Source organism: Manacus vitellinus, unplaced genomic scaffold (assembly GCF_001715985.3).
Source record: "Manacus vitellinus isolate BGI_N305 unplaced genomic scaffold, ASM171598v3 scaffold_3_pilon, whole genome shotgun sequence".
NCBI classification, from domain to species: Eukaryota; Metazoa; Chordata; class Aves; order Passeriformes; family Pipridae; genus Manacus; species Manacus vitellinus.
Genome location: NW_021940535.1, coordinates 32,371,338 through 32,396,853, shown reverse-complemented (window position 1 = coordinate 32,396,853; position 25,516 = coordinate 32,371,338). Strand labels below are relative to the sequence as shown.

Here is a 25,516-nt window from a genome sequence, read left to right as displayed (position 1 = left end):
TGCAGGATCTCAATTCACTGATGAAATATTTTCCCTTTCTCAGTACCTAATTTAATATTTCTGAAAAAATTGCTGCAAGAAGTTATTCAACTCTGCTGCCACTCCCTACATCTATTGTTTTGTGCAAACAATGAAGAAAAGGATCATCTTTTTGCACCCAGGATTTGCAGAGTGACTTTTCCCCTGAAATACCAGTTTTCACAAAAACATTTAAAACTAATTCAAGCTATTAAAGACTTTTGGAGGCTGGTGTGTGACAGCAGTTGAGAGGTGCAAGATCTGGTTATCTAATAGCAGCTGACATGACACTGCTGCTGTAGGACATCACAGGAAGGCCGAATACTTGGGTACTTGGGAGCCTTACAAAAGCCCTGCCAGCTGCTAGAGGATATAGAGGACTGATTTTTCCCACTTCATTTCTTAGTCTGACTCACACTTGTGATGTGAACACCAGCAAACTGATTTAGTATTTCTTTACCAACCCCTACCTGAGCATCTGAAAGTACGTTATCCTATATCTCTTTGCTGCATCACTGGAACAGCCACTAAACCTTAGGCAACAGAGTTTCATTTCAGTGTGCCTATGGCAGATTGTTACCACTTGGGCTATTTCAGAAACGGGAAAACTAAAGCAGTTGAACGTTAAGCCCAGGTTCTCAAGTGGCAGCTGTACATGGGTTATTCTCAAATGATGCTTGTGAGAGAGAAGCAAATCCTTACCTGTCCACTGACATCGATTGTAGTCTAATCTCCCAATTTCATGTGGTGCAAATACCCACAGAACTCAAGCAAGAAACTCTCTTTGAGAAATGCTTTTTATGGTCTCCAAGAAGAAAAGGTAGGGATAAGAAGGTACTACTTCTGAAATGTAACTTGATATTCTTCTGATTAATAAACAGTGGCATAAAACAAGATACAATTATCTTGGTTGGGTTTTTTTTTGCTATAGTTATTCTGAAAGTATTAGTCTAGCTGCCTACCAACAAACACATAAAGGACCACCCTCCTCTAAGCCCTCCAAAGGCCATTAGAGAATGGTTTTATAGTTTTTTTTAAAAAAAACATTTCCACCATTATATATTACAGTTTATTTGAACAGATTCTATTTTTGTGAGGGAATAAATAGGGACAGGAAATCATTGTTAGGATTTGGCAACTATATTTATAAAACCCAAGATTTAAAAGTTTATGTGATAAACAACAGGACAGAATGTAACCAATGTTCTCTCAAAAAATTTAATATCAATCTGAAGGAAGACAATTTTCTTCAAAATAAAATGTGACATAATCTTACAGCATGTAAATTTAAAAGAAACTTATCTTCAACTGCTGCATTAATAAATCCATATGAATATAAATAATCTGATTTAATCACATTTGTCATTTCCAGTTACAGTTTAGCAATTACAAACAAATACAAGTTTCTAAGCTAGAGTAATTTTTTGTCCTGGTCTGAATGTTGAGCCACCTTGTCCTTTCCTCTTCTTGGGATTCTGAAAATTATCATACCTGGAATGAGAAAAAGATATTAGAAAATTCTTCTGACATGCACATGCCTCTTCAGATGCACATTAAAGCAACACAAAACTACAGATGTTTAAATACATTTTTATGGAAATGAAGAGTGCATGTCTTCTCAGACCTGGGGACTTGGAGGACTTTTCACCCACAAATTCAGACAGCCCTCTGCCCCGCTTCCTTTTTTTCCCCAGCTTTTTTACTTCAGTCACATCCAAGTCAAAGGAGACACATTCTCCTTTTCAGTATGTTTATACTTCTACAGATTATTGCCTTTTCCCAAACATGGTAGCTAAAGAGACCACCCAGCAATTTGGAAATACGAGAGGTTACTACTAAGTGGGAGCAGAAAGGACCTAGTTCTAAGTCTTAGAGAATCACTGCCTCTTTCTACTGGTATAGCTCTTAACATAAAACAAGGGTTTTCTCAGCTGTGATTTCTAGGTCCTACATTAATAAAAAACAATAAAAAACAATTCACTGATGAAATATTTTCCCTTTCTCAGCACCTAATTTAATATTTCTGAAAAAATTGCTGCAAGAAGTTATTCAACTCTGCTGCCATTCCCTATGTTTATTTAAAACTACTTTGTTTCTGATGTATAAGGAATGTGAAAAAATAAAATCTTAACTGAATTCACAATTACAAAAGAAGTAATACTTACAGTTCAGTAAAATTCTTCCAGTCATCTTGACTAATGGATGGTCTCATACCCTGAAGTGCAGTCATCAGATGGGACTGGGTAATAATTAAAGTGGTCTTGGCAAGCCCTGACTGATTAAGGGTGCTGTCCTCCTTGGAAACAGAGCCATGAACAGACAATGAAGAACATGAACAGAAACACAGTGTCATCAATATCACTAACTCTGGAACCTCCTCATTACACGTAAAGACAAATATAAACACAGTCACAACCTCCCCCTCACCCCCAAATTAATAACACAGAAATAACTGCAGTTACATGAATGTTAACTTCTGCCTTATTTTCCTCAAACTAAGCATCACTTTGCTATTTTTGTTACATTATATTTAATATTATTGCAGGAATTCTTTATTGAAATACCAAGAAGTGTGGGAAAATAATAGGGAACTGTTAAGACTAAGTAATAAAAAAAAAAAAAAGCCATACTCCGTTCTTGCTTCTGTTATTGGCTTTGATAGCACTGACTTCTGTCCTCAGGTGCTCTGTTTGCTGCTCCTGGTTGTTCTCCAGGGAGCCTTCTTGAGAAGCTACTCTGAGCATTGAAGGTTGTGAGGATGCTACATCTCTCTGAGTCAGGCTGGTAAAGTCGTAAGTGATGGAGTTTGGTCCGGACAAACACAAAGAGCTCTAAATTGACCATAAGGAGAAATATATTAACTCATTATGGATCCAAAAGAGCTACTCCATCATTAGGAATTAGCCTACAATTCAGAACAAGCTTGTTTTTGTGATAAAAGAGTAGTTTCTCTTTGAAATATATCCCACACTGGAGACACACTATCTTTAACGCTGCTGATGCTTTTGAGAAAGCACACAGGATCACTCTCGAGGAGAAAAGACAACTCAGAAAGAATCGTGTCTTGGAGAATATATCTCCTAAGGAGTCTTTCTGCTGTGCTTTTGCAACCAGACATGTCTATCTCGTATAGACAAGAGCCACCAACGCTCTTGTAACAAACGTGGGTAGAGCCCTCCCCAAATCTTCGTTTGCGAAGCCCAGCCATGATGATGATATCCCATACACAATTTTTTAACAAGAAGATTTAGGTTAATTTGCTCAGGTGTTTGGGCAATGAAAATGAAGTGTTTCATGCTTGGAAAAAATGTAAATATTTTCACAATGGCCCATCTCAAAAAGAATAAAGGTCTGCTAAATCCATTGTTTTATTTACTTACACCTAAGCCAGCCTGCACATTCCTGCCTGCAAGCTGGACAGGGAATGCTGCTCTCTGTGCAACATGACACTATCACATCAGGAATTCTGCTTTGTAACAACAGTGACAGAAACTAAGGTTTAGTTCTGTTCTTGACACAATTCCATGGTCAGATTATTCTATTAACACGTTTCACTGGAAACTGAAAAAAGTTTGTTGATTCTTAAGATTAGAACTTAATTCTTGAAAGCTGGATGGTCATTCTTTAATGAATGACTAAGTTGAAACAAGTAAACCAACCACCCAAAAGACAAAAACTGTTTTAGTATTAAACTTTGGAAGGGAATAAGCCATTTGACCAGACAGTAAAATCTAGTATGAATGCAGTTTCTTCATTATAAGGTATTAAGCAGTATTTTGGGATTTTGATTTTAAAGTCCTACAAAGTAGCAGAAAAGTCCATATCATATTTTGTCAGATCACATCTTTCCATCCTATTCCCCACTGTCGACTACAAGGTATAGACTGAAGACAGTTTGAAGGTCAAAGGAGACATAATTGTATTTATAAAACCCTATCATACTTCAGTTTTTCTGCTTTACAACTAATAATATCTAGAAAATTCAAAATATTAAGTGAGTAATTTACCAGTTCTGAAGGAGTTCCATTTCCCATCTCTGATTCATAAGAGCTTCCAAAATAAATACGATACATATTGGACCTTGGGTCTTCAGGAAGCAAGTCAGACATGTCTAAAGAAACAAGAGATTGCTCTAGCCCTGCTTCTCCATCTATTGCTGAATCATCTGAGCCACTGCTGTGGTTTAGAAAAACCATGGAAGAGAGACTGAAGTCACTATCAGAACTAGATCCAAAATCCTGTAACGAAGAACAGAACATTAGAAGAGTTAATTCCTAAGTGCAATCTGAAATACATGAAAAATTTCATATACAATACATATGAAAGTATGGATTAACATTTTATTCTAGTAATCTGTCTTTCTCTAGGGGTGTATTTCCAAATATTTTGCTAAGAAAATCCAATGCTTTTAAGTAGAACTTTCTGTCTTCATACTAGAAAAATAATTTGAGGAGATAATCTTAAGTTTTTATTAGTTTCAACTGTCTCACTCAGCAAGTAACAGCAAGTGTTACTTCTTTTGTAGATCTGTATCACTTCTGTATCAACCTTTCCCTCCAGGCAATTTAATATCCTGTGTAAAGTGCTCCAGGATATTGAAGTGAGTCTAATTTTACTGTGTCTAATTGACACATTTTAAGTGCTGATATGGCAATCACAGTTGTTGCTTTCGACTGGCGTCTGCAAACCTGTTTGATTGTACACCTCTATCAGTAAAAAATTTCTGAGCACACTCCACCAAGTTTATGCATAACTTATATACATGTACTATTGAAGTTCTTATATTTATTTCCTGCACCTCAATGGACTCTGCTGTGCACACTCTGGGGTGTGTGCACACCACTCTGGAGACCTCTGCTTCAGACAACAGATTACTCTTGTGATGGATAATCATGAGGTACCAACTACTTACTTACTGATGCTACAAGTGAAGGCAGAGTTAGGGAAGATCCTTCCCAATATTTAGAGTTGCAACCTCAGAGTCCCCCTCCTTGATAACAGCTGGGGCAAAAACAACTCAAGAGGTTTCCTTGATTTTGCATCCCTGACCCAACCCTTCCCTTTGGCCTCTGAGTAGTGGAAGCCATGCCTGTCCATTTCCAGCTAGAACCAGAACACAGGCATTAAAAATGTGAAGAGAGGTGGCTGAAGAGGCTAAAAGAGGAAAGGACCTGTCAGTCAGACAAGGAGTACAAGCTAGGATCCTGTAGTTCGAGTTGGTGCCTGAAAGATGAACCAGAACAGGCCATTTCAGACATCACCATCCTCTTGCCACTTCTCTCCTGACTTCAATTAAACTCAATCTGTTGGAACAACTCCACAAAACCCACCAATTTTGCTTCCTCCATCATCCAAAATGTACCATCTCAAAACTGAATTTGTTAACTGTTCCTAAGAAACTCTGAGTGGGATCCCTCCTATTGACCTGTCAGTCATTCCTCACAACTGTGATAAACAGATTTGGGATTACATAAATCTATTTAACATTAAATGCCTATCATGAATGAAGCTGTTTAACAGGTATTCAAACTAATTTGTTACATTATTCTTTATTTTTCTGCAAACATATTAAAATTTTAATCCTCTCTATGAAATAAAACTAAATCTTATCCACATAATTTGCTAAAAAACATGGATAAGATGAACCCTTTCAAACATATCAACATAAAAAGAGGAGAGGTTTCTTTTATAACAGTTTTACTTACCTGTGTTAAACCTAAATTTAGGTTAGAATGGATTGCCTCTAACTGGGCATTGTATAATAAAGCTTTTAGGTCAGCCCCTGTGAACTGCTCTGTTTTTGCTGCCAAATCCTGAAAGTCCACATCATTTGCCAAGGACAGGGAATGACTGAGAGCTTTTAAGATTTCATAGCGTGAATTCTGTAAAAAAAGGAAAAAAAAGTCAGTAAAGCAACCTGTTATTTTACTTGTCCTGATTGCTAGATGGTGCTTTGGCCCTGTCACAAGCAACTTCCTCTCTGAGGGAGAAAGGTGCTTTTTTAAAGAAGATACTACCCTAAAACTAGAAAGATACTACCCCTAACCAAATGCAGTATACAGGGAAATATATTTCTCCAAATATCCAGTCAATATCATAAAAATATGAAAGTGAAGTCTGCTACTCATACGTCCTTTTGTAAAGAGAAGGATGATGGAAGTGAAAAATTTCTGTTTACTTGAATGATCTTACTCTAAACCAGAGTTTAAAACACACACACAAAAATATAAAAAGAGAGAATACCTATGCTCTTAAGGCACAGGATTAACTTCTTCATGTGTGTTCCAGAATGAAATTATGTGGTACTTGTTAAATGTGTGAACCAATCTGAAAATGAACAGCACTAGTTTTTTCTCATAAAATGGGAATCAAATGCACATGTTGTACAGCCTCAAAGGAATGGCTATGGTTCAAGCAAATCACATATTTACTGGACTCATAATTCAAAGAAAGATGCAGAACATTACAAACACTACGCTGCATCCAATTTCTTTCTGCAGATTAGTTTCCTGTTTTAATTTTTAATTTTTTTTTAAATCGGCCATATCCACAGGATATGACTTGATCCTGAAGACTTCTTTCCCCAGTTTTATGTGAACACATTGACACTGAAGTCAGAATTTATATTGTTGTATAATTGGAGTTGGACAATCAATTCCACTTAGTCCAGGTTTGAAATGCCACTAAATATGTAGTGGATAATATGAAGGAGAACAAAATAATATAAAGGAGATATATATAGAGGATAATATAAAGGAGAACAAAGACCATTAGTTTGATTTTTTTCCCTTGCCTCTTATGTGAAATTATTTGTTTCCTCACCTGATCAGGAGGTGGACAGTACAGGCACTTGTCCAGTCGACCTGGCCTTAGCAAAGCAGGGTCAATCAAATCCGGGCGACTAGTAGCAGCTAGCACATAAACCCCTTAGGAAAGTGCAGAAAAATGCCATTAACATCTGCTGAACCTTTGCTTAAAAAGGAGCACACGGATGAATTGTTACCTTGCAAGCCTTCCACACCGTCTAACTGAGTCAACAGCTGATTAACCACTCGGTCAGTAACTCCTGTGTTGTCATGACCTCGGCGTGGAGCAATAGAATCAAACTCATCGAAGAAAATGATACAAGGCTTAGCTGCCTGAGCTCTAAAAGGGAAAAAAAAAAGGTAAGTTAAGTTTCAGTCACACGTAAAATTACTTAGAAATATTAAAGGTAATTGTTTTTGCTTTAGAGGACAGTTATCTTTAATGAAAGAACAGAAAATCTGTTTTCTGTAGAATTTAAGAGGTTCTGACTAACTGGATTGCAATGTAATCACCACTCACTTTTAGGACATACTTTGCACTTGCTTTATCATTTCAGAAGTGCTTAACTGCCATTTTAATAAACATGAAAGTTCTAAAATCCAATCGCTTCAGAGATCTTGGCTTACACACATCTAACAAAAAGACTGCCCACACAATAAATTACATGAGAAACAAAGGCTATGTAGGATATGTTTACATTACTGAGCACTGAGAGCCAGTAAGGGCAAACTTGTTAAACAGTAGGTTTTACTGGCACTGAGGAACTCAATACCAAGTCTAATATGATCCTATATATTAAGTGTGCATTACTAGTTGCAGCACACTTGACTGTCTTCTGGAACCATCTGAAAGGAATTCAGCATGTGTTTTCCAAGGCAGTTCTGTGATGTGAACCAGTGTGCTGTGCAATGGAGAGAACTGGGAGTTCAGCTTCAGAAGTGCACTCCTGATCGGAGCCAAACACGCAGTTCTTGAATAATGATGGTCCAGCTGAACCCGCCAAGACACACATCTGGTTCAGGACAACTGATTGTTTCAGGTGATTTTGTGATCTGATGCCATGTCTCTCCTCAGACAACAAAATTACTTCTTGGTGCTTCAACCAATAAAATTAACTGATAATATCACAAATCTTTACAAAACGAACCTGTTAAAGATATCTCGAACTGCTTGTTCACTTGCTCCAATGTATTTGCTGAGCAGCTCTGGTCCCTAAAAAATAATCAGAAAAGAACATTCATGACACGTCTCTTAGTTTTAATGTGTAATTAAACATCAGCATAGATTTTGTGTACTAGAGTGAATTTTCTTGTAACCAAGGCAGTGGCATCTTTGAACAGAAGAGCCAAGGGGTCTAGATAAGCAAAAAAAAATTTTTGAGCATTCCAACTTATTTTAAAGTAGTCATTTCCATTTTTCTACTATAACAGAACATGTATTACAGTATCACAAGGCAAAGGTTTACACTCTATTTTAAAAATCTATTTTAAATATATTGCTCAACTTCACTGTCCAGTGGAAACAAAATCCAAGGTCTTTAAAAAATGAGAAACTAAGAAGATCTAATTAGATTTTATAATTCTGCATAATGAGTAAGTAGACAAAAGAATCTCAGAAATAAAACTCTGAAGTTCCTGAAATCAGATAGTGGGATATCCAGAGACATGTAAAATTTTGAACGTGAGTTTCCTACTTTGTTATTTTGCCATCACAAGCACATAATTTCAGGTATTATGTTAAGCTATTTCATTCAGTCAATAAAATTAATCAATTAATCTTAAAATCTTGCTACCTTGATACTGATGAAGTTCATTCCACTCTCTCTTGCAACTACTCCTGCTAACAGTGTTTTTCCTGTTCCAGGTGCTCCATACAGCAAGACTCCTGATCTCTGTCGTATGGGCAAGTTCGCAAATAATTCTGGATACTGGAAAAGAGTTTCAATGTGATATATTCTAAAATACACAATGTACTGTAACATCACTGACTGCTGATCACTTTTGTATAAACAGAATGCGTGTCATTTATTTTTTCCACACTATTATCCCAGCAGCTCATCTGGACTGTTGTCAGTTTACCTGGGGCTGTAGTGGGTTCTGAGGTTTAATAAATACTTAAAATACAAGTAAGTGGGATTTTCTACCAAGATGAAACAGGACAGAATAGGGATGGACTAAAGCTTTATAATGTCCATGCTGCTACTTCTAAATTCCTATTATAACACTGAATTGTATGATCAAATATTCTGTTCAGTCATTTCTCTGAAGACTGAAATGGATGGCTCATCTCAATGCTCAAGTTAAAAGCAAGGCAAAAAGGCCAAAGTAAAACCAAGGGGGACTGATGGACTGGCATTCATCCAAAAGAAAATACTCCTCTAGCAAAAGCACTGCAGAAGACAGTTGGAATTGTTATCTTCAGAGAGCTTAATCACAAACCCTGCAACAGAGAGTGTAGCTATACTCCCATACTCTAGAGCAACACTTGATCTGTAGTAAAGCCATTGCCTTTTGTATTTGGAAGAGGGAAGGGGAAGGAGTTTTTCAGTAGCTGAAGACAGCTGAAGAATAGAAAGCTACAAAAGTAGCTTAAAATCATGCCTGTCTTCTTTCTATCAAACAGTGTGTCACACCTTAAAAATCATTCTTTCCCTACTAACTAATTTAAAAGAACTTGGTACCTTTGCAGGTAACATGATGGTATCCGTGAGTATTTGCTTCACATCTTTTAAGCCTCCAATCCTGTCCCAGTCAAGGTCTTTAGGTTTATGAAGGTTGACATTTCTCAGAGCTACTGGAGTAAAATCTTTCAGAACTTTCTGAAAATCCACAGTTGATAGGTTCAATTCTGCTTAAAAATGAAAGAAAAAATCCTGAACAACAAAAAAAAAGAACACAAAGACTACCACTAATGAATTCCTCAGAATATGCAATAATTAAATAAATTTTAAACATAAAAACTGGCTTTTTATTTCTGTATTAATCCACCACTTCTGGATAACAGAAGTGAGACCATGAAAAAAGATATTTTGTTTTCAACATACCACCATTATCCAATGCATTCTGGTTAGAAACACAGGTGTGAACAGCACGATCAACCAGCATAGTAAAATCTCTGGCAACAAAACCTTCCGTTTCCTTTGCAATACATTGGAGGTCAAGATCAGAAAAGTTCTTAGGATCAGAATTCAGTTTCTTCTTTATTATGGAATACAGCATTTCACATCTTTGCTTCTGAAAAACAGAATTGTGCAGCAAGCATATATTGGGTTAACTATATATATGGAGTTCAGGAATTCAAAGAGTAAATACGTGTAAGTTACTAAAATTTCCTTAAATATTTGCATGTCACCAAACCTTCAAATAACAAACCTGAGCAGGCATGAATATAAATCAATGTTAGTTCTTAAGGTGCATTTCAATAAATTCACCAGTTTTATAACTTTAAGTATTTACCTCACCATGGCTACCTTAAATCCAACAATACTAATGAAACAACCCTCCACCCCCGGATTCCACTGTTTTAAACCCATTTTTTCTGTTTCACAGGAAAATGAACCCCTTTCATCTTGTCAGTATGAGCAGAAAATACATTTGAGATGAAATACATTACATTAGATAAAAATACTTGGGATAATGCGGTATCTTTTGAGATCTTGACTTTTCCAGTGATGCCTCATCCTTATTTGTGTATTAGTATTAAACATAATAAAAGCAGACTTGCAGGAGGTGGGAGAAAGCTACACTGTATCTAACATAGAATCTCCTCCTCAGTGGCTTTTAATAGCTGGCCTGTGATGGAAGACACACCAACAGGAACAACTCATGTTAAATACAAATGAATCATTAGGGGTTCAAAGTATTTGCTTTCTCCTGCAAGAAAGTTAATACTGTTTATTCTTCTCTCTATCCATTTTTCTTTTTAAAATGGACTACATTCAAAAGTAAAGGGATACAATTAATATAGAAATCCAAAAACCCTCCCATAAAATTAACATTTAGTTTTAATAACACCTAAAATACACTTTCTGAGGACATACTTATTTCTCTAAGCTGTGAAAAAACACACCTAGGTTTAATTTCATTTATCTACCTGTGGTGACTTAAATGTTTTTACAGAGTTGCTCCTTTAGCATCCCCCTCTATGTAACATGCCTATCTCACCTGTGTTAGATGACTTATTTTACGCTGAATTGAAATATCCTCTGAATATACTGAAGGGTGGGGCCAACTGGGAGTTTTCACTGGGTTACTTTTTTTTTAAAAACTTTATACTGACAGATGTAAGTTCTGAGGTATTTAAGCATCATGAAAGAATTTCTAAGATTTCCATATTTTTTTCCCCATCTTTGGGTGTAACCTACTATTCTTGCAGCTGCTCCAACATCATATTTGAGGCTGATGGAAAGGCAAAGTACATTTCAACCATTTTATTTGAATTTACCTGATCCGGAGATCGGATACATTTGAAGCACTGGAATATGTGTGTTCCTTGTGCTGAAACCAGGGAAGGATGAAGGGAATGTTCAGACTCACTTGTGGCAATTAAGGCAATCAAACTCCCCATGGAAATAACTTCTTTGATTAGATCTTTCAAAACTAAACACAGAAGATATTGTTCCATAAATTATAAAATAACAAAAGATTCTGCATTTCAGAACAGATATTTTTACTGTACTGGAGAGCAGCATTAGGGTACACAAGAAGTAACAGCTTATAACATATTATTTTTATTCCCATGTTTACAGTTGTTTTTTTAAATTTAAAAAAAAAAAGATGTATAGTAATTTTCTCTAGGAGAGTACATTCCATTAATAAAATTACATCAGAAGTGCTCTTGAAAAGCTAATTTTGTTACATCACTGATGATGTCTACCACAAGATATTAAACATGGATTTTTTGTGTGTGCTATTATTCCTTCCATGCAAACAAAAAGGAAAAAATTATAAGAATAAAAACAGATGTTGAGTCTAGAACACAAGCACTCTAAGAAAAAAGTAATACATGAAAGTAAGAGAAATTAAGGGTGCAAAGTAGATCTTCAAGGAATAATCTTTAAAGCTCTGTTGTATGCATTATACCTTTAAATAAAGTAGTAAGAAACCCAAACAATTCTGCATGTAACCTAAGAGCACATTTTAAAAAAAGAAATTATAGTAAGATTTTCTGAACTTCAAAAGTAATTCAATAAAAATTACACTAACTTCCTCAAAGTGAGCTAAGAAATGGGAGATATTTTTGCTATGGCTTTATTAATCTTGATCATTTAAATTTAATTTGCGAATTAACCCTGCCTAGATTTTTGGGAATAAAAAGGAACTGTATAATATAGGATATCAAACTACAATTGATTGTCTTATTTTTAACATCTGTGGATTGTTACATGGTAAAACAAATTAGAAGTTCTAAAAAGTATACCAAGTACAACGATAAAGAAGTTGGTACTCATCTAAAAGAAGCTGGTTCTAAACATCAGTAAGTATCAAATTTATGTATTGCTGTAATTATAAATAATTATGGGAAACACACAAATTATCAATAGTTGTCAGTTAAAGACTCATCTGCAGTTTGTAATCAATTGCAATGTATTTGAGCGCATGAACAACTTAAAAAAAAAAAGAAAGGAGAAGCCTTTACCACTGGCAGTGGTACTGACAACAGGCATCACCATCAGCAGTAGTGGTGGAACCACTACTGGCAAGAACTACTCCAAGTTCCAGAGTGGACTATTTTGATTCAGCTAGTGGTCCACAAATGGTCTAAATAGCAAAATTTGTGCATCTCTGCCTGAATATCACACAGTCCAGAGGCAATAATGATACAGACAGAATTGTTCAGGTAGGAGAGGACAATTCAAGTGCAAGAAATTCTAAGTTACATTATATTTGTATCCAGACACAGGTAGCACAGTATTACCATAAGCAAGTCTATTGCTTTGAACGGTTTCAGGGCTGTTCTCATGCTCTGGTGTAGAAGGTACTCCAACAATGTGATCAAGATCATCCATCAAAAGAATGGATGGTTGTCTCCATGCTGCCTCTAAAAAAGCTTCTTCCACGTTTTTCCTTATGTTTACTAATCTTTTTCCTAAAACAAAATACTATTATAACAACAGAACGTATCAGGAAAAAAAAATCAGACTGACTATATCTTGCTCACATAATACCACAATGTTTTGATTTGTCTAGCTTAACTTTACACCTATAAATCCAGGTACCAAGATTAAACCAGTCAACAAACAGTAAAGAAAGGAGTCTACATCTTCTATAAAAAAGTACTAGAAGGATACACATGTCCTAAAATGAGATTAATCATCTTTCACTAACTGCTATAGAAGCCTACAGGTTTAATTTCCAGACAGTTAAAACCGGAGCAGTATCAGCAGCATTTCTTAAATAGCAGGAGCAGTAGCTATTCTAAAATAGCTACTAAAGAGTCCTGCAATTGGAAGAATTTTCCAAAGCAAAGGACCAAGCTCTTCATCAATCCTTCCCTTTTTCTCTGAAGCAAGAAGCTTAGAGGATCTCATCATCATCATCTATAGTCACGAGCGCTAGATGACTATTCCCAAATACACCAGGTTAGTAAACATGTCATCATAATCAGGTTTTAGTTGGTCTTTTGATCATTCTTTGGTGCCTGTATCATCCTTTCACCGAGCAATACAGGTATCCTTAAACGCTTCACCTGGCACAGCTGAAAAACCACACAGTCCAACTTGCAGCTTCTTCCTATTTCGCAACAATTAGAAATAAGCATGGCAAGCATAGTTTGAATATGGTGGTAGTACATGGAACAGAAACTGATAAAAGTGTGACAGAAGTTTACAGCAGCTGTATTTTCATAAGACTGTTGAAGACAATAATTGTGAGGCATCAAATATCCTTCAAAAGCAGCAATAATACTAGAATAATTATTAAGACTAAATAGAGTAACTTCATAACTGTGCCTCTTTATCGTACAGCAAACATTTGAGATTTAAAAAAATATCATCATACCTCTTAAAGCTTTACAATCAATTACTTCTACGTGAGCATCCAGTCTATCGAAAGCCTCTCTGCAGATGGCCTTTGCTAACGTTGACTTTCCACTTCCCTACAAAAGTAAATGTGAGCTGGTGTAAATTCACAGAACCAGTTCCTTCTGTATACACCAACAAACAAGCTTGGAAAGCTGTACACATGCTGGGTTTATTCCTCACTAAAAGCATATATGGTATTCTGTCTTTGTATCACTTGGCAGAAACCAAAGCCCTAGAGTGAAACAAGTATAAACAAATTCAGAGTGGATACATTGACTACATACAGTGTTCTGATTCCACTGACTTCAGTCCTAAGAAATGTGCTAGTTTCAGTGGAATATAGTATTAAATAGATCACTGTAAGAGGCAACAGGAAAATAATACTATCAACTCCACTGCCATTTTATGTCACACCACAGGAGAAAATATTTTATCTTATTTTCATTCAATATTTCAGAGACAAGAGGTGTTTATTATACTATAAACATGAAGTAGATTAATCCCCTATGGGAACAAACTGAAATTGCATTGGTAGCAGTCTTTAAAACTTACATTTTTTATATATATACACATGAAATATGAATATATGCTGAAGAAGTGTGCATATAATCTGTATACATATCTATAAGATGATGTTTTGCTGAATTACCTCTGTTCAGCTAACTTGCTGTTTTTTCAGCTTGTTCTTTATTCTTTGGAATTTGTGTGGTAATGAAGAAAACTGATGAAAACGATTTTGTAACTATGGAAAACAATCTGGAAGGGTTTGGAAAGTGGAAGTAGTGAAGTATGTACCTTTCCTCCTGTGAGAAGCACTCCTCCACTTCGCAGTCCCACAGCAATAGCAGCCAGCTTTTGAGACAAAGGACGCCCCAGAAGACTGTGGCTTATGTGTTCAAATAAAGATGTTCCTAATTTGTCCACTCCTCTGTAAGGTAAAGGAAACATTAAATGGTCTAGAGTAGCATCTGTACACACAGAAGCAGCAATAGCCTGCACTATGGGGAAGCTACAATGCTGACAGATTGTGATGTACTTCACCCCTTCAACAAAAAGATGAAGACAACTCAGTCTGAAGAGACAGCACTTCTATTCTGCAGTGGTGACACAGGGGACACAGACAGACATTACAGAACATGCCCACAAAGGAAGTGCTATCTATTATTGTACACCACACTAGCATAAGGTAGGTCTCAGAAGTTAAGAATTAACCATCTTTTGGGGCTTCATCTACTTGAGTGTCTGAGTAACAACCTACAAAGGAATGTAACGAACTGGTAAAACATGGAGCATGGCTGGGTCAGAAAACTCAGTCTTTTCAGAAATGAAACAACCCATAGTTCATGTGAAGACATCCTTATCCTTCACTCACCCTCAATCTTCGTGACTTTCAATATAATAGTGCTCCTGTCAGGTCCACAAACAGCAAAGCTACCAGTTTTGTATTTGAACTTTAAACAGGAAGTGTTGTTCCATGAGAAACGGAATGAACAAATGAATCCTAGTTTCTAACATCTCCACCCTACCACATCCATCACTACCAGACTGCCCCTGTATCAGTTCCCCTTCCCTCTTCAATAATGGTATGCTGAGTTGCTTTTCACAATGTCTCAGTAATATCCTCAGTTGCCCTTCATAACACTGACAGCATACTATCACAACACTCCGAGCCTCTCAAGTCTCCTCTGCCCCATCCCTACTTCAAGTTTGCTACACAGTGCCACTGTTTTCCCTTGTACTAAGGACTACAGCACTCTGCATTTCTCTCCTCAGCTGACAATTCTGGCAAAACTTTTAGGAACCACAATTCTTTCAGACCCATACTATTAAATACAGTTAAACAAGTAAACAGGTTGAAATTATTGTGGGAAGAGGATTGACAATTTTGCTTTATTTGGAAACTTCAGAAGACATAGAAGTCTGTTTATACTGCTTAGAACAACAGCAGGAGCTGCTGAACTATCAGTATTTCTTCTAAAAGTCTCCAGTTCTGAGTTCCAGTTCTGATGTGGTCTCAGTTCTGAGACCTCCCATTCTATTGACAGACATGCCAAAATTTTCAGTGTGAGTGCCTTTAGTCACATGAAGTTTTCTATTCACTGCAGTAAGACCATTCAAGCACAAAATAAACCATCTACATGAATTACAATAAGGTCTGAACCTGATCTACCAAAAGATGCAGAGTTTTGCTTAAATCTGGTTTAGTTTTCAAAAACTCTGAATTTCCACCAATAGTATTGTTTTCTAATTCTCATTCCCATTCCCTCCCATGTTTTTTTCTATGAAAATATCTCACCCTAAACTGTTTAGTTTGTGGTATGGAAGGTTCTTGTCTGTATCACGCATAGGTGGCTGGCTGTCACCATCAGCTTTTCTAGTTACAGGATGTAAAAGAACCTAAAAGGAAAGAGTTAGGACTTTAGATTAAATATAACTATGGAAGAAGGATATAGAAGTGACTAGCCATTTTTGGAATTGTGTAAAGAAAATGTTGCATATATGCTTTGCTGAAGCTTATTGCGCTTGAAAGATGCATGCAATGGTGAAATGGAATAGATACAATTATTTCCAAAATACAATCCAGTGTTGACAGTGATGTAATAACCTATGATTAGATGTTGAGCCAATTGCTGTTTGTACCAGACTATGCAGCCCACCATCTCTTTTCCCACCTGTAACTTGTTCCTTCTCCTGTGCCCTCACCTGTTGTGCTGGCAGGAGTACTCGTGAGGTAGAACAGTGAAACGGATCAGGAATCTGATCTGGGTAAGATCGGATTTGACAAAACACCTGGCATGAATTTTTCAGTCTTGTTCACCAGGGAGTTAGTATGGAAAGCTGGGCAGGCACACAGGGTTAACAGAGGTTCACAGACAAGAACAGGCTGGTAGGAGATGCTGACACTGCTGGTAAGAAATGCATTTTGCCCTTTCATCTTAGTACCACTCACTAGAACAATTTGTAGAAGCCTTATTGTACTTTACTACTAGTAAAAATAAAGCTCTAGTTTTACTTTTTCTTTTAACAGGAATCCTAAATTTTGCAGAAAAATTCTATTCTAAACAGCCAAAAAGACACCATAATTCTCCACTAAAATTTCACTGTACGAGTTTAAACATGAAAATTGTTATCCCAGTCCTATAACCTGGAGTAATGGGCACTGGTTCAAGCAGGATTATTAATGGATTAATCTCCCAAGAAAGAAAACATGGAAGAAACAAAAGGCACAGCAACTGTATCACAGAGAAGGCAGGGTGAGAGTGGTAGGTTTGAATGGGGAATATGTCTCATGTTTGGCAGAACAATATACTGTTCCTGCCAGAGACTGTGAAGTGGTTTAGTTAGCAAAGGAAAAAACAACTAAGTATAAAGATGTTCAAACTCGGACAGTACTGACTTTCCTCTGTTCTAACTGATTTTTCTGACATTTTGATAAAGACTACGAAACTCAGTGACAAGCATTGCATGCCTGAAATCTCAAGCTACAAAATAACGAAGATATAATTTCATGAATAGACTAACAGTATTTATTTTAAAAGGGAAACCAAAATACATAATATACAAAATGCAATATATTTGACACAAGTATAACAATTTAAATTACTTGATACCTGACTATGTGATATTTACTTGTATATTAGTCTTTTGCAGCAAACTGGGACTCAGTATAAAAATATTCTCAGACTTATTCTCTTCAGTGTGCACAGGATGCACTACACTAAGGACAAACTCCTCCATTCCTGTAAAAACCCAAGGAACAATTATTAAAATTCCAAATAAATTCAGTTTTCATTCCTCACAAGGTAAACAAGATTAGAGTATTATTATGACAGAATCCGAAAGAATAAAACACATTAATCATTTTTAAAGTATGCTTCAAGCTTACACTTTCCATATAAAGAAGTATCAGTTATGTTAAATGGTGTATATAGAAATTAAATGGTATATTGGCTAACTAAATTCTGTAGTGGACAGTTAAGACAGCTACAGCACAGGACAGTATTATCCTTGCCTTCTTTAAAAGATAGATGTATACAGTCTCTGTTTGTCATCATCCATGGGTGATCATCAGTACTTGAATCCTGCAGCCAAGAACTGAAAGCACATTTAACATCATCTTCATGTATATCTTTATGCTAAATGGGAAAAAGGAAAGATGTAAATAAAACAAAACTAGGTGTAAATAAAAATCTTTTCCTCCTATGCACAAGGCATTTGTTTCTTTTATGGTAGTAGAGAGATAAAAGAAAATATAGAAGTTTTAGTAATTTAGAAAAGACCATTTTGCCAACAAGCACAATTTCTACCACCTGCTCTATGGAGAGCACCTGTCTAGCCCTTGCTACGGCCACAGTTGAATCTCTAAAGATTTTATCTTCGGAACACGGATGTGAGGTCAAGGAAAAGCTTTTATTTTTGTTTTACTCATCTGTCTGGCCAGACCCAAGGGCACTGCTGAGCTCCTGGGTTTGAAGGTATGCACCAATATTGACCTGAGACTTATTTGAGGTGCTTGTTACACCCCTCCCTTCCCTCTTCCTATATAAGGAACCCTGGGCTCATCCAATTCAGGGGCATCACCAACAAACTTCAACAGGCAGGCAAAGTGACTTATCCAAGATCACCTAGATAAATGAATAGGAGAAGAAATTGAGTCTAGATCGCATATGTCCTGGCTAAGCTCCTAACCAGAGAAGCAAAACTCCTATCTAGAAAAGGGGAATCAATGAAGATCTTGGAAGCAGTGTTAGAAAGGAAAACTAAAGCTACTGTCATAATTGTTTCTGCATTTGTCTGGTTTTTTCCAAGAACTAAAAAAAACTTCAACTGAATTAGAAAGGAAAGGCAGAAATCTGTATTCAAAACATACAAAAGCACACATAACTACTTTTTCTTTACAATTTTAGCGGATTACTGCAGGAATATCACAGAATCTTCTCAGTTGAAAGGGACTCACAAGGATCATCAAGTCCAACTAATATTTCTTTGATCTCCAACAAGAAAAAATATGCAGTTCAACCATTTTTCTGTAGGTAAGAAACCAAATTAAAATATTGGGGATAAAGAACAAACCTGCATAAGCCTTGTTATGATGGCAAGTGCTGTACTTAAAGCTTTGAGGGGCAGCTAACATGGGAAATAATCAGGCCAGTGTTACATAGTAGCAAGCATACAATACTTTACAGAGAAATACATCATTCCAGAGCTACATCTTATGGACTGTGAGAACTGATACTAAGTATGTTCTTACTGTCACAGATGCTCATTCAGAATGTGTCCATCTTACAGGAAAACCAGAGGGATTCAATGATATAACTCTAGAAGATTAAATCTTTAGCATGAGGAAAAGAAAAATTAAAAGAAACTCAAAAACTAAACAGCACATAAAAATTATGATAATTTCACTGCAATTGTCTTTCTTCGGAAATCCACTGGGCACTGCAATGTCTGGAGAATATAAGGATGTCTTCACCCAGAAGACTTAAACTGGATATTTACTCTTTAACTGTATGATTATTTTTTGTGTTTGTTTTCATAGGTTTAAATGTATACACTTCAAATTTGCTAGGTTTGAACCCATATTAATGTACTTCAAATGAGGGTCTGATGCAAAATTATTATTGGTTATTGTTGCTATTTTGACAGTGTTTATGTTTGAGACCTAATTTAACAGAAAATTTATCTTTCCCCTACCAATGCCATTTCTCCTTGTCAGAGACTGAAATGGTTAATGATTTATGCATTCCACGAGTTTGCAGGCTTTGACTTTTGCCCTAAAAAGGCAAGGAGATACCTCAGATGGGTAGTTGGGCCCATCCCTCCCTCCAGTGCTAAGCCCTAAAAAGGCAAACAACTCCTCATCCCAGGGAGGTACAAAAGCATGCTGAGGGTATATAAACTGACTGGTGACTTTGGGATTTTGGGTTCTCCTTCTCCCCCACCGCCTGCGAATCAAGACCATCGCTCTCATGCATCGCTGGACCCAGTGGGCAGTGACTATATCCATTTCTTTGCACTCTCAGCTTCTCTTTTCCCTTACTCTCATCTTGTTTCTCCTCTCCCCTAAACAGTTTCTCCCCCCCCAAAAGTTATCTCTATGTTGCATTGTTTTATGACAACACCCAAAACGCTAGCATACCTGTTGATACAAAATTGTTAAAATAAACTTTGTTTTCAGACACCGACTATTTAGTGTCATTTCACTTTAATCCACCCCAAGGGAACTATTGATAAAAATAAAATATTGATAAAAACCTGAGTTACCCCCCGTCCCCTTTTCCTGGGGCGGGTCGTAACACTCCTTCATGTCAACATCCTTTTTAATATGAAAGACATCAGAAATTCTCACAATTTGAGAAAAAGGAAGATCCTATGATTTAAAATGTGCTATACAGCATTCCTCTAATGGCTTCAGGAAACAAAAAGTCAAAATTTAGAAGTCCTGTTTCCTCCACCCTCTGTAACCTCTACCAGTTCCTTTAAATAGAAGCCCTGTTTAAGTAGATCATAGCAGCCTATTAACTTTAACATACACAGCCAAAAGAAAAAGCCAGGAATTATACAAAAAAAGAAATTCCTTTGGCGTTATGTCATACACAACAGACAACTTTCAAACCATCACATAACAAATTAAAACAAATAAACATAACCCCCCCCTCAACTTGACCAGAGCAACATTACCAGTTTTCCAACACATGAACAAATATGTGACCAAGAATATCAACTCACTAAGTTCTGTTTGGGTTGCAGCATAAGAGACACAGGAATTTTAGGAACAGATTCAACTGACTGAATGCGGACTGCTGAGTGTATTTCAATACTTAGTTTTTTTCTCAGACCATCAGGAATCTGAAATATTTTAAACAAAAGGAAGCATTAGAAAGTAAAACAGTTATAACATTGCATATATCATACAAAGAATTTCTCCATCACTAATAAAACCTCTACATTTGATCATTGATCTGTTCATAATCTGCAAGAGAATTAAGAAGGAAACCATAAAATTGATGGTGGTATCAGACTCATTCTTTCATGCACACTTCTGATTACCTTTTATCCTATTTGTTAAAGTGCTCACTACAGCTGATCTTCTTCTAACTTCTTTAAATAAAAACCAAAAGCTTGAAAAAAAAGATTTAGGAGGAACTCTTAGAATGTTGTAAGAATGCTTTTAGTATTGGAGAAAAACAGCAATGTTATTTTCATTTGCTGATTAAAATTAATTTTACATGGGCAGGTAAATATACATAGGCCATTACAGAGACCAGAACTAAGCATGGCTGCAGCACAGAGAAAGAAAATCCATTCTCCCTAAATCCTACTAGTCAGTTTACCCTTTTAAAAATAAAACTCCTTTTCAATCATTCTGTGTTATTTTAAACTTATATCCAAATTGAAAACATTTCATAAATATTTATTAAGTCTGAGAGACTTTATGATTGGTGGCATTTGGAAAACTGTTATGTCTCTCAAAAGATTTCATGGCAAAGACCACTGCAGGCTCTTGCTCTCATTCTTAACAGAGCAATAAGTGAATGGTGAGAAGTGTATTATGTCAAAATAGTCAAACAGTGATTTGGAGCACATCTTATTTATTTTTGTTAATCCTACATGTGCTTCCAGGAAAGAAAGGACATAATCAGGCAGTAGTTCTGCCAGAACAACCTGAAATATCAGTATCTCCACACCAAGACTTGTGCCACCTTGCCAAATGGCATATAAAAACTAAAACAGTGTAAATTATATAAAAACCAGTTATTTGATATTAATTTTTAGGATGTATTTTAAAGACTCGCAAACATCATGTAGCACCTGGGATACGTGATCCCATTACTTTACAGTTTGATGACCCCTAGAGCACAAGGCACATTTCAAAGTGCTAAGTGATGGTAAGAGCCTCATTTTGCAGGACTGAATGTATGTAAGTAGATACTTCCACTTTCTCATGAATACAATAGCTACCTACAGATTTTGAAACAAGCATGCATTCCCTCCAGAAACACTGAAGCACTTCCCTCATTTGGTGAATGACTGCAAAGCACAGCTCTAGTAAACAGTACTTGATCCTAGTATACTCTACTTCAGAGCTTAACACAAAGTCTATATCCCAAAACTGCACATTAAGTAGCCAGTTCCACAATTATCCAAAAGAAAATACGATCAAATAAAAGGCCCAAAAGATAGCGTGCTCAAACTGACCCAAACTCTTCCAACATGCAGGGTTTCCTCATTGTGGCCATACTCTATGACACTCTTTAGGTCTTCAAATCCATTCCAAACGATTTGAACAACAGATCCCTCGCTGGATGCTTGACTGCTATTAGAATCAGAATGACTTTTGTCTTGCGTACTAGTCAAAGGCTTTTGCTTTTCAAGTGGTAGATTTTGCTTTGCTTCTTGGTGACGCTGTCTCGGGGAAAGCAGCTCATTAATCTTCCCATAAGATACTACAGGATTTGGATCCAAATCAATAAATTCTAAATTCCAAGGAAAAACATGAATAGCATTGCATTTCAGAAATGCATGAGTGGCGGATGCATTCTGTACGCTGGGAGGCTGGGATTGACATACTCTAAAAATGGAATCCATGTGAATTAAGTTCAGCAGCTTGTCTTTGAAGGTGCTCATTTCATCTTTATCACACAAAGTCTTTTGTTTCTGCAAAGACGTATGAGAGAAAATGTTCCCCATGAAATTCCATATATTTGGGAGAACATTTGAGCCAAACGCCATGTTTGCATCAGCCTTACTCTGTTCAAGGATTCTAGGCTTTAAGTAAGGTTGTTTGGCAAAAGGATCCTTTACTGTTTCTTCTTGCTCCATGTTATTTTTCACAAAATTTCTGAGTAAGATGTCATTTTCTGTGGAAGGTGTGCTGGTGACATTCTCCTCTGGTCCATGTGTTTTGGGACATACCAGAAGCTCCGTGCATGGTTCTAATCTCCCATATGGGGCTGCTGGCATAAGTGTACCTAAGTATGAACAAAACATGCCAATGAATGCATTCACTCCAGCAAAACACCTTCCTGGAGGTGCCATGAGAGCCTTCAGCTCTGCTTACCGATTCTGATGTAAACATGAGTGTGCTGTTCAATCCATACGGGAAAGATGGCTCTTGGAAATACCACTCGAATTTGGTCCAGAAGATGTTTTTCAAGAGAGGAAGCATGCAGCTCCTGGGAAAATGTGATATCATTATAAATTAAATACTGCATACATTTTTAGCATTTGTTTGAAGATAAAAACTGTACATCTCTTTCTAATAAACCATTTGAAATATAAAATATAACTAAACCCCGCATTTAGTATTTCCTTACGGGCTGAAAAGAATGGGACATTGTGCAAAAAACTGCTTGTGTCAGAACCTCTATCATCTGTAAGACAAAGACATGAACACTAGAAAGGGTTTTATTACCAGAATTTCCCAATCATCTGCTGTGAGTGGTTCCACTTCTACTTGCTGACAGGAGGAGACATGGGGACAGGGTTCAAGAAATACCTGACAAAAGTAACACCAAAATATTTAACTTCTTATTTTTAGGCATATAAAAGCTCCATCTTTTATTTCAAGTAGAAAATTGACATCTCCTTCATTATATGTTTTCAGTACTTGGAACATACAACATCTTAATGACACCAGGTAATTCATAAACAGATTAATGCTCAGTGGATTGGAAATGGATGGCATTGGGCACACTTGGAGACTTCAGCAAACCATGAATGGAATGAATGTGAAAAGCATCAAGAGATTGATCAGCTGATAACAAACAATCAATTTTTAATACACCTCGATCACATAATCATCTTTACATTTTTTATTCTTTATTTTTAAATGTACAGGACTTTAGAAAGCTGAAAAATTCATTGAGTTGTGCACAAATTTAGACAAGGCAACACCAGCTGAAAAATTAGGGAAAAAGTACAATACAAAACAAGCCCAGGTCCTTTATGAATGGTTTCATAGGATGCAGCCTCATCTCCACAGAACAGTTTTAATGTCCTGTGTATCAGGAACAATGATAAAAGCTATTGTGGCTTAGGTTTTTCAGAATGCATTAAACACGTATTTCAAAAGTCATTTTTTACCAAAGGTTTCATTTGACAAAAAATAATAATTTTCAAACAACATCATGTCATGACTTTTTAAACAAACTTTGTTATTTTTTTCTTGAGATAAAACTAGTTACCTGCATTGTGAGAGAGAGAATTATATCAGGTCACCTTTTATAAAAGTAGCAATTGATTTTAAATTCCTCTAGGCCCTCAGTCTGAAGTAAAAATTGAGAGGAATCTTTTCCCCAATATGGCAAACAGAAGATCTTACTGTTATGAAACACAGCAAACACGCAATTCCTGAATCCAAAATAATGGCAAAACTACCTAATTATTCACGTATTCACTCGATTGTACAGATGATTACTTCCAGGCAACAGCTGAGTGAGGTTTTCTTGCGTTTCCTTTGTCCATTGTTTTCCTGTTGAAGGCTATTAATTGTTAGTACTGAAATGGGTAGGTACCTTGCTGCTGAACTATTAAATTAGAAATTTCTGCAAAGAGACACATAATTTCTTGAGAAAATACGTTAAAACAGTAAACAAGGTAAGTTAATACACTGCTCTGAATCACATTCTTTGATGCCTTCCACTATGCTGAATAAAATTTTGCATATGAGAGAACAGGCATATATGAATATACTACACAATAACACAGTGTAGAGCAATACCTTTCTATTCTTGTTTGTTTAAATCTCTACCTATTAATACAAAAAAACCCCTTGGGTTAAGAGGTTCTAGTAGTCCCATGTCATAAAACTCTGCCTGCCTCTTGGGCATCTCTTCAACTTCTGCCCAATGACAGAGTAATTTACGAGAGGTTTAACAGTGTCCAAGAGTAAGAGACGAATTTAAATATACGTTCAAAGAAAGAAGGTACATGGTGACATATGGTGAAGAGGCAGAAAAAGGGATGAAAATTTAACCCCAAATAAGTTAAACAAGAAGAAATATGCAGTAAGTCAATAGTTACTTTAAAACAACAGGAACTCCTAGCAAAATATTCCCATTACCAAATTGTTCAATTGCCTACAAGTGTATTTTCCTAAAATTAATGGCACTGAGAATAGCTGTTCCATCCCTGCTAAGACCTACCTACAAGCATTATTTAGGCAATAGTTAATGATTTAATGAGAAAATCTTTTCATGTTTGAAACATTTCAGGATAGTTAATGTTTCTCATGAGCAGACATAAATGCAGTAACTGTCTAAATACATCAAACAAGAAGATCATAGCTAACTCATAAAGTATTGCCTTTCAGGTATCCTGCAATATATTCTTTATTTAAATAAGAACAAAAAAAATGCATTTCAAACCTGTTCTCCATCTGTGATGCCAAGTTTCTCTGCTAACTGTCTGTTAATCTCTGCAATATTTTCATCTCGGTGACCTCGATGCCTGATTTCCATCCAGCTCAAAAATACTGGCTGATGACCATAGGACACTTTCACAGCTTGGCCCTATTAGTTCCAAAGAAATAAAATAAATTAACATAAACCAAGCTAAATAAGATGGCTATTAGACAACCTAAACTGTATTTAATTAGAGAGGTCAAAGGAATTAAAAACATTTTCTGGATTTTACAATTTATTTGCACAACTCTTAACACAGAAGTGC

General features: G+C 36.3%; 1 protein-coding gene across 2 annotated transcripts in view; it reads right to left on the bottom strand.

Moving 5' to 3' along the window:
• Positions 1-1,106: 1,106 nt before the first annotated feature.
• The window catches only part of PEX1 (peroxisomal biogenesis factor 1), a 26,508-nt gene continuing 2,098 nt past the window's right edge, over positions 1,107-25,516 (bottom strand). The window contains exons 2-24 of one of the 2 annotated variants that reach the window (XM_018075812.2): positions 25,216-25,359; positions 23,262-23,345; positions 22,908-23,022; positions 22,046-22,818; positions 20,576-20,695; positions 17,859-17,982; positions 17,477-17,586; positions 16,143-16,243; positions 14,642-14,774; positions 13,824-13,920; positions 12,742-12,912; positions 11,269-11,423; positions 9,869-10,058; positions 9,506-9,672; positions 8,618-8,752; positions 7,973-8,037; positions 7,022-7,164; positions 6,841-6,944; positions 5,724-5,900; positions 4,026-4,256; positions 2,649-2,849; positions 2,184-2,314; positions 1,107-1,509 (exon numbers count right to left, since the gene is read on the bottom strand). In XM_018075812.2, the coding sequence (XP_017931301.1) occupies positions 1,425-1,509; positions 2,184-2,314; positions 2,649-2,849; positions 4,026-4,256; positions 5,724-5,900; positions 6,841-6,944; positions 7,022-7,164; positions 7,973-8,037; positions 8,618-8,752; positions 9,506-9,672; positions 9,869-10,058; positions 11,269-11,423; positions 12,742-12,912; positions 13,824-13,920; positions 14,642-14,774; positions 16,143-16,243; positions 17,477-17,586; positions 17,859-17,982; positions 20,576-20,695; positions 22,046-22,818; positions 22,908-23,022; positions 23,262-23,345; positions 25,216-25,308 (3,705 nt within the window). In that variant the 5' untranslated portion in view covers positions 25,309-25,359 and the 3' untranslated portion in view covers positions 1,107-1,424. The remainder of the gene's footprint in view (positions 1,510-2,183; positions 2,315-2,648; positions 2,850-4,025; positions 4,257-5,723; positions 5,901-6,840; positions 6,945-7,021; positions 7,165-7,972; positions 8,038-8,617; positions 8,753-9,505; positions 9,673-9,868; positions 10,059-11,268; positions 11,424-12,741; positions 12,913-13,823; positions 13,921-14,641; positions 14,775-16,142; positions 16,244-17,476; positions 17,587-17,858; positions 17,983-20,575; positions 20,696-22,045; positions 22,819-22,907; positions 23,023-23,261; positions 23,346-25,215; positions 25,360-25,516) is intronic. The other variant, XM_018075813.2, reaches the window with a different exon arrangement.